At 42.5% G+C, this 10000-nt stretch overlaps 1 protein-coding gene across 7 annotated transcripts in view; it reads left to right on the forward strand.

Annotated features, from left to right (window-relative positions):
* rnf220a (ring finger protein 220a) overlaps window positions 1-10000 on the forward strand; it is a 171858-nt gene that overhangs the window by 59753 nt on the left and 102105 nt on the right. For 4 of the 7 annotated variants that reach the window (XM_035169920.2, XM_035169917.2, XM_035169922.2 and 1 more), the window contains exon 3: window positions 5995-6045. The exons of the other annotated variants lie outside the window; for them this stretch is intronic. In XM_035169920.2, the coding sequence (XP_035025811.1) occupies window positions 5995-6045 (51 nt within the window). The remainder of the gene's footprint in view (window positions 1-5994; window positions 6046-10000) is intronic. 7 annotated transcript variants of the gene reach the window in all.

Below are 10000 nucleotides of genomic sequence, written 5' to 3' on the forward strand. Positions count from 1 at the left end.
CCTTAAAAAACACCCAAAGAACTATGTTGGTGTGAGCGTGTTGTACCAGGTAGTTGTACAAAACACTACTTACATCACAAGGTAATTAATCCAGAACGTGCTGGCATTGAGGCAGACGTTAAGTGTGGTTCAACTTTTAAACTGGCTCTATTGCAGGAGGAAATATAAGAAAAAGTACCCAGCGCAGGCCCAGCCATGAAAATCAAATTCAAGCTTCCTTGCAGTTGTGTTCTTTTACTTCACCTAAACTTTAATGTCTGAGCCTTTACAGAACTAGTGTGCATTCATGACTCTTAGTCCTGAGGTGACTCTAAATTGACTCACTTTCAGTCCCAGGATGAAGAAGTTGCAGAAGCCTTGGTCCAGTCCATTGCCATTTCTCTTCCTCTCCTTAGATTAGACTGTTGGGAGTAGCTAGAGACACAAGCCGGCATAATGACCTGCTGGCTGTTATCAACTCAAGTCTTATGTTAAATGAGACAGGAGAATAGACCCGAGCAGTCAGTGGTTAGTTGAATGGCTACAGCGTCTAAGCAGCACAGACAACACTGTGATTGAGTCTCCGGTTAAAGGATGGGGATCCAGGTAGTGGAGGGTAAAGATAGAGGATGAGGGACACAGGTAAAAGAAGACTGTGCAAATGTTAGAGACCTGCAATAAACTCCAATAAACAAAGGTAAAAAGTATTTTCCAAAGGCATTTTCTACCTAAGCAGTTCAATTTCTAGAATAGCAAACACGTGCTCGTAACTATTAACATAGAATAATTGTGCACGTTGTGATCACATTGCAAAGCGTGTCTTTCCAAAGAAGCCATTTTGGTCCCCTTTTCCACTCAGTCACTTTGCATGGCTCGGGTGTGTAAAGTGTAAGAGAGTGTGTGTAAATGTCACCAAATGGATTTGAGACTGATTAAAAGACTGAGATGCATTCCAGCCATGAATCTCCTTTGGACAGATGTTCCATTCTCAACAGGATACGTACGGAATCTACTCCTCCTTAGTGTAACTATGTCAGTCCTCATGGAAACAGCATCACAAGATTATCTATGTACCTTTGGTAACAGTGATGCAGTTGAAATTGATGGCTGAACTTAGCTGTCTTTCTCCATGTCTGATCAAAACAAGAGGCAAAGGGGTTTGCAGCACACATACAGAAAGTGGAAGGAACCTTTGTACAATCTGTAACTTGTCTAACCACTAAAAACAAAAAAAGCTTGTAGCTTTGGTTCTGTTAGTTTCCTACATCAACGGCAATAGTTGAAGATTTCAACTTGTGGTTCAGAAAATACTCCAGTGATAAAAACCTGTCAAACCACTTTAGTAGGATGATCCACTTCTCTACCACTAATTAATTTGTTCATTACATTATACAGTAGAATGGCACTGAGTAGAGTCCATACCTTCGCCAAGGCCCAACAGTCGCCTTAAACTCAATCAAGCTGCACCAAATTACTCAGACTCATGGATATCAGTTCCCTAAATATGCCTTTTTAATCATCCACCAGTTATTTCATGGGAAATCAGTGAAAATACCCCCCCCCCACTATAGCTTCATCAATATTTTTACTCCCTACTTTCACCTTTTGAGCGTTGGACAGTCAACAGCGGGGCATGTAAGCAGTGTATTAATTTGTTGTGAAGAAACTGTGTGTTTGGAACATACTGTAGTGTACACTTGGATCAACAGCAGAGAAGCAGCTCAGGCTGGAGTGGTTTATAAAATGTCCATAAACAGACTAGTAACATTTTCCACGTGTTTGTGGCTGTTTTGAATCCAAGCTGACTACAGCTGCTCTTCAGCTACACATAACGCAGAGCTACCTTTCAAACCCACATGTGGCGAGTGAAGATTATTAGTATTTCTTTGACACAGGAGACGCAGCTTGTATCATAACTCTGCTTCTTTAATTTACTTCACCTTGATGCTACTCATCGTGATGGGGAGTTTGTAGTAGAATACTGCTCAGTCAGTGTTATCCCGGGGCCTAATTTATTCAAATTCAGTCACAATCAGACCCAACTGGATGATAGGTCATAACTGGCAGGTGTTTGAGCCAATAGCGTGCAGGTGTAAATCCCTCCCTTAGGAATAGAGCAGTCCTAATCAAGCCCTTGTAATACACTAGTTCCCGTTAGCTCCCAGGGGCTAATTAGCATTCTAATTACTGATTGCAAATGAGAGCTGCGTTGATTGTGTTCCGCCTGTGAGTGGAGAGGCTCGAGAGGGACGCGCAACACACACACACACACACACACACACACACACACACACACACACACACACACACACGCATGTGCATCTCACTCGCGCACACACTGTCATACTCAAACACACTGAGTGATCATCGTTAAGAAGCTTATCATGCTCTTGTTCCTCTGCGTCTTTCCAGTCCCCTCTCATCAACAGTGTCTCATTAGGATCATAATGCAGTACATATACACACACGGCGCGCACACATTAATGTGCGATCGCACCCTCTCACACGCATACGGCGATGAACATTAAAGATCGCAATAAAGAAACAAACATAAAACATTATATTCTGCCAAAGTGTTGCTGTTGTTCCTACCAATTAGCACAGGGCTGATTTACTGCTCGGGGTGGAACACAAGTGCACAAGCCACAAATGCATCACATACACTCACCAATACACACTAATGTGTGAATATGTGTGTGGAAATAACGTGTGGCAGGACGAAAGGGTGCAGAATGGATTGAGGGGGCAAGAATAATGAAGAAATAATTCTTTATTACAGTACAACTAGAATGTGTCCACGTATGATTGTATTTGTGTATTTGTGTGCGTGTGTTTGTGAATGAGTTAGTGTGAGAGCCAGAGATGGGGGTGGTGGTTAGTGTGGGGGGGGTAGATAAGAGCGAACTCCCCAACAGCAAATCATCATGTTATGCTGCTCAGTTAGATGCTCTCACAAGGCTCCTCTAAGCTGCACTTCAGTGTGTGTGTGTGTGTGTGTGTGTGTGTGTGTGTGTGTGTGTGTGTGTGTGTGTGTGTGTGTGTGTGTGTGTGTGTGTGTGTGTGTGTGTGTGTGTGTGTGTTTCACCCTCCTCCCTGACTTTCCTCAAAGCGAAATTCTACATATATGCATTTTCTTTCCTGAGCACATATCTGGGTGTAAGTGGTCATGTTCTGATTGCGTTGTGGTTAAGTGAAACTGTTCTTGCCCTATCATCTCAGTTTTATTTAAGATCCGCTGTAAAATATTAAAAACTGTTTTTTATAATTTTGCATGTCACTCATCATACGTGTTGTGAGAAGAAAAGAAATTGGAATTCTGCAGTTTTTCACAACACAATCGGCTATTATGCAAAAAGACCAAATGTTGGCCTAATAAATTCGTACAAGCACACATCCGTGGTAACATGTTCAGCATCATTTCACTGTTTATACTGTCAACATCAAGATGGAGGATCAAATTATCCCTGTTCTCATAACTTTCCAAAGTAATAAACTTTTTTCTCATAGTATTATAAACCACGGTGCAGTGATTTGGCATCAGACAGCTGACACATCATAACATCACAACGGCCCTTTGCTGTTTTGTGGGCTGTAACAAGTCAAATTGAGTGATCGGACAAAATGAATCAGCATCAGAATTGGCTTCATTGGCCAAGTATTTGCACACATACAAGAAAGTCTTTGCTTTGCTCTCAGGGAACTTACATGGCAATAGACATACAGCTAGGAACAAAGACAAAAAACAAATACGTTCAAGAATGATACTAATATACTCACGAGAGTGTGTAGACAAACTCCTGGTTCAACCAGAATTTGAAAGACAATTTAAATGTCATGTATAATCTCTGACAGCGTGAAAAGATTGATACAGTAGGATGAGATTGAAATGGAATGTTAGTCTGCAAAATATAAACGATAATACATTGATAATAATTGGGCAGTAGTATTAAAATCCATATTTGCTTATCTATCGAGTAAGTATTGAAAAAAGTTATTATTATATAAAACGTTATAAATCTTTAGTGATTGCCTGACATTTCCACTGATCTGTCTATTTTGCATCATTAGTGTTTTGGATATAAATTCACATATGTATCATTTTACTTATATTTTGCATCATAATGTTGTGATGTAGTAATCGCCGGCTACATGTTTAAGATAATAATTTACTTGATTGTTGAATGAGTGTTGTTTTTGTTCGCTATCCTGTTATTATGTGCTGCTGCAAAGACACCCTTCCTGTTTGTAATAACACACACACACACACACAAACTGTCACCTCGGGTATTGTCTCGTCGTAGATTGTTCTGACCATATTCTGCGAAAAATTGGTGGGTGGGGGGGGCAAAAAAACAGCAACGGCGAAATTGGAGACTCTCTCTCACTCCGTCCGCCGGTGTGTGTGATGTGATTGATGCTCGACAACCGGTGTTTACTCTTGTTGGCCAATTGAAAAGCCAGCGTGGCAGGCTGGGAAAGCACAATGGGGAGAGGAGCTAAAGTGGCGGTGTGAGGTGCAGAGCGCTGACACTGAGACAAATAGATAGAAAGCTGTTAGAGAGGAGAGAACACAGTGGGAGGGAGGGAGGGAGGACGAGCCAGACGTAGACAACACTGAAAGGGAGCATTAGATTTGATTTCAGCAACAGAGAGGAGTAGAAGGGGAAAGAATAGAGAAAAAAATGAAGGGATGATGAAGGGAAGTAAAGAAAGAGGGGAGGAGGATACGATAAAGTAAAAAACAAACAAAGGGGAAGTAATGAAAGACAGCAAACGAATGCCAATAAGGAGATGCAAGACAGTATTTGAGAGATGGCTGGAGAAAGGCAGATGGTTTAAGTAACAGACTGAAAGAGCGATAACGAGTGGCGAGAAAGGGAGAGACAGGCGGAGATAGAGCGAGGGACCGGTGGGAGGGATGGAGGAGTGGAGATGCTGGTCATCCCTGTCAGCAGGCCCTTTAAATGAAAGGCGACAGTGTGTGTTGGGGAGAAGATTGGAAGGAATTAAGGACTGGCATGTACTGTGACACCCTGAGAGGCCGAGAGACCTAGAGAGAGAGAGGAGGAGGAGGAGTGAGAGAGAGGAGCCAATTGAATTCTTCTACCAAGTGCCCACTTGTCCATGTTAAATCTCTCAGTGCACGAGTGTGTGCATGCATTCCTACAGTATGTGTGTGTGTGTGTGTGTGGTCATTCTTGTGTGTTGATATGTTGTGCATGTGTATGTCTATGTGAGTGTGGGATCCCGAAAGGTGAAGTGATTTAGAGAGAACAAGAGGAGAGGGAGGATCTATAACCGCCATGCTGCCCTCGCCTTTGTTCGCGACCAAAGCCTGTGCCTGGCTTATCGGCTGCACAGATTACTGCTGTATCGATGGCATCCCTTGTGTGTGTGTGTGTGTGTGTGTGTGTGTGTGTGTGTGTGTGTGTGTGTGTGTGTGTGTGTGGGCCTGTGTGTGTGTATATATATATATAAATGAAGAATAGGAGGAAAAGTAAAACACAGACAGATAGGCATCTTGTGATTATATCGGTTCTCACTTCTCCAAACTCAAAACACAACGAATAGATGAACATATAACACCAGTGTGAGGGATCACATCTTGTCATTTTGTCATTTTAATTCACTCCCACTGTCACCATCAGAGTTTTGATTCAGGCCAAAAATGTCACCCTGATGTAGCATAAAACTAATATTATTTCTTCACCCGATACTCGATTTTGTCTTAAAGCTGGGGTTGGTAATCCAGGAAAAGCTCACAAGAGCAGACTACTCTTTGAAAAAAAATGCGACCCATACATTCCAGGTCCTCCACTCTCGTCAAAGCTGCGAACCCAAAACACATGACAACTGCTAGAAGACGACTTTTCCGTGACTCTTTTTCTAAATTCTGACCAGTCTCTGTTTCCTATAATCTCATTAAGTCTGAATATAATTTCAGAATGAAATGATTGGTCTTGTTTATTACCATCCTGCAATAGACACCAGCTCTTTTCTTCTTCTTTTTTTCAGACACTTTATTTATTGATGGTTATCTGGACGTGAAGAGGATTTCAACATACGGTAGATAAAAAAATGTTACAGACACAAATCGACCCGACCTTTAACACAATTCTTTCTTAAACTGATCTAAGCCTGAATCACTGCAGTGTTAATGATCCTGAAATGAGTCAAAAGCGATTTTTACTTTACTGCAGTTTGTTTGTAACAAAGAGGATTTTGCATATATGTCATTGCATATAGTTCTTGAAAGACTTTAAAAAACAAACGATGAATACATAGCAGTGTGATGCACATATTTACATATAGTATATTTACATATTCACATAAGATCTCATTTAAAACTTAAAGAACCAAGACCCTAACAACATTAGAGGAGAATTTATTGCTTTTGCATTGTCGCATTATTGCAATTGCACAGCATACAAAAAGAGAAAGTAAATCCTATAAATAAATGCAGTGTAAGTGAGTAGACAATAATACACATGTGATTGATTGATTGATAGATTGATTTAAGAGTACAACACCTGAAAGGTCTGTAATGTGGAGTGAGGTCAAAATAATAACAATACATTTTTAAAAAACCGAAGCATATAGGATGATAGAATCCAGACTGCAGGGTCTGACGGTGCTGCGTCTCTCTCTCTCTCTCTCCCTCTCCTCTTTACAAATGTTTCTATGTGAAAGGTTTCTTTTCTCCCCTTCCTGATCAGGCAGACCTGTCTATTGAGGAACATGGACAGACACTTGACACATATAATCAAGACATCAACATGTACACATTAGCCAGACTGGCCCTCCTCAAAGCACTCAGCTTTGACGGGCTCGAAGATGCTCATTTCCTTGTTTGACCACAATGAAACCACCTTTGTGTGGGTGTGGGGTGTGGGTGTGTGGGTGTGTGTGTGTGTGTAGAGAGAGAGACAGAGGGGAGGGATGCTGTGTGAGAGTGTGTGTTTCTTAATAGAAGGTGGTTAGAGGTGTCACCCTGCACCCATTTTAATGTGCTCCACAATTACAGCTGTCATGGCTTGAAGATAATGTCTCAGTCTGTTTTATTTTACACACACACGCACACATGCACACACACACTAAAGAGGTGAAATATGGCTGAGAAGGAACAGGCCCTTACTCATAAAAAACGCCTCAACGACCTCCATCACCCTTGTGTGTGTGTGTGTGTGTGTGTGTGTGTGTGTGTGTGTGTGTGTGTGTGTGTGTGTGTGTGTGTGTGTGTGTGTGTGTGTGTGTGTGTGTGTGTGTGTGTGTGTGTGCGTGAGGGCTATGAGGGGTATGCCTCCGCGCATGAATTATTATAGTGTGAGTCTGTATAGATGCGTGCTTATGTGCGAAATGTGTGTCGTGCATTCTTTTGTGTGTGCGTGCGACTGTGTGTGTGTGTGTGTGACAATATTTGCTTTGTTGAACGAGCCCCTTGGTGAGAGTCAGGCTGGTTGCAGCATTCCTTATGCAGCAGGAGAGCTGCTCCAGTGATGTTAAGACACTGTAACAGTTCTGCACTTTAACACCTGCTCTAAGAGCTGCCTTATGTCAACAGCGGGATAAATATGCCATGCAAAGATGGGAAAGGCTTCGATGCAACATTATCCAGACAACTGACTACAGTCACTACTGAATATCTGTCACCTTTTCATCTCCAAATCAAGCCTCGTCAGCCTTTTTCCGGCATCATGAGGGGATGGTATCAAGACAGTACATGTTTAAGGCACATTCTTTTATTAAGCTGAGAGAGAGGTAAGCTCATAATGCTGAGTCCCAGGACATGATACTTTTTAATTTCACTTTTGATCATATGACATGATCTTCATTTGCAGATGGACATTAACATTTTTCAGGACCTCTTATCTCACCTTGAATAACAATTGCCATATATAAACCTAAACTTGTACCATAGAACAGTGTTTCCCATGAATTATCTACTTCTTATAATAACTCATGAGATCTCCAACTTGAGGTGTGCAGCAGTAATCGCAGCATTATTTATCCCGTGACTGTTTTTGCGTGTGCACCCTGTTACTGCCATAGATTGCATTCATTCTGTGGGAAACGCTGATCTAGTGTACAAAAAGGAAGGCAGAACTTCAAAACCCCAAATCTAATGAACATTATGGAATTCAGTGCCATAAAATGCTGCACCATTGTGAAACCCTGAGGCAAATTATATTTTATTCTGTTCTGTATTAACAATATACGTGTTAGACATTGTGTCAGCTGATACCCTACGTTTTAACTTAGCGTTACAAAATCAGAAACTGTATGTATGTAAAACACTTACACTGACTTCCAATGTAGCTGCGTGTGTACACTGTCCCACTCTGAGTCTGTTGTGGGGCATGTCCTGTTAACCTCACAGTTTATATGCATATTAATCCCTGAGGCTTCTACCACATCCTCTTTAAAACCTTGAAAAAGTCCTTATCAGGCATAAATCCTTCTTTCTTCCTTCCTTCCCTCAAGTCAACACTACCTCCATATGAAAATGGCTGCTAAATGGTGTGTTGTATTGACTTCACATCTTCAATATCTGACCTCACTGTCACGAGCAAGGTAACCTGGGGCCTTTCAGTGCTCTTGAGAGAGATACCGCTCTCTCTCCTCTCTCAGTCTACCTCTCTCCACCCTGTCTTTGAGTGCTCCATAGATTGGTAACATGACCTCTAATTCTCCCGAGACGAATATATGCACACGGATAAAAATGAGACAAACGACAAGAAGGCAAGGGAGAAAAAAAAATTCAAATGTCTGAAGAAGAATCGACTCGGTGGTGTTTTAATGTCACGCATTTAAGGCGTTGATGGCAGATTATACCACATGGTGCGTGCACACAAACACACACACACACACGCACATGCACACGTACACAAACACACACACTCTTGGCTTTGGGGTGTGTGAAATCAAATCTCTCCAAATCTCTATTCTGCCGTCACAGAGCTGAAGACGCAAACACAGATGATCACTGCTCGTACATACACACGTGCACATTACATGCATGCCCGCCTACACATATGCAAACACATGCACTTGACACACACGCATACACATTCACGCAGATGCACACGCAGAGGGGTAACCCTGGTAGATTTATCAGTGGAGGTCTGCAGCACAGTGGCTGCCTTTCTCATTTCATAGGCCACCGGGGCAGAACAGGCATGGGCTTGTTCAAATCCAACCCCACAAGACCAACACATACACACACACTCACACACACACACACACACAAACATGCATACGCGCTTTCTCTTTAGCAGCTTAACAGATGCCAGCCAGAATCAGTGGAGAGGAAAGGAGGGAGGGATAGAAGAGGGGAGACAGAGACAAGCTGGTGGAAGGAGGAAGGTGAGGAAGAGGGGGGAAAAAGATATCGAGTACTTCTGAAGAGACAGACAAAGACAGGATGATCGACACAGACAGCACATGCTGAAAGAGAGAGAGAGAGAGTCATGCAGGTTCTCCAGCACAAATACAGAGATATCATGTACATGGACAGCTGGATCACTGGTTTATTCTGAAACACACACACACAAACCAAATGCGAGCAAGCTAAGAGAGGGTGTGTGTGTGTGTTTGCACATTCTCAATGGAGAAAATCTGTGTTTTCAGAGTGCAGCGCTGTAAGACCGAAATTTAATTGGATTCTTTGGAAATGATGCAGGCTTATTGGTGTAATGGCTTGCTCATGGTGCGGTTGGAGTGAGTCCCTGTAACAATACCTAGTGCCTCGTTAGCTTGGCAGCCACACGCACACACACACACACACACACACACACACACACACACACACACACACACACACACATGCTAAAGAGAGTGTGTAACAAGCGGGCAAGACCATGGGTGGGTTCAAAGCTTTGATGAAGGGCCCTGTAAGCTGAAAATGGCTACTGTCTGCAAGGGGAGCTCGGCGTGAGGACAAATGAGGACACACACGCGGCTTGCAAGTGCACTCCTGCGTGCATACCCAAACACACACACTGTGTCAGTTAAGACACTCTTA

Source organism: Hippoglossus stenolepis, chromosome 11 (genome assembly GCF_022539355.2).
Source record: "Hippoglossus stenolepis isolate QCI-W04-F060 chromosome 11, HSTE1.2, whole genome shotgun sequence".
Lineage (NCBI taxonomy): Eukaryota > Metazoa > Chordata > Actinopteri > Pleuronectiformes > Pleuronectidae > Hippoglossus > Hippoglossus stenolepis.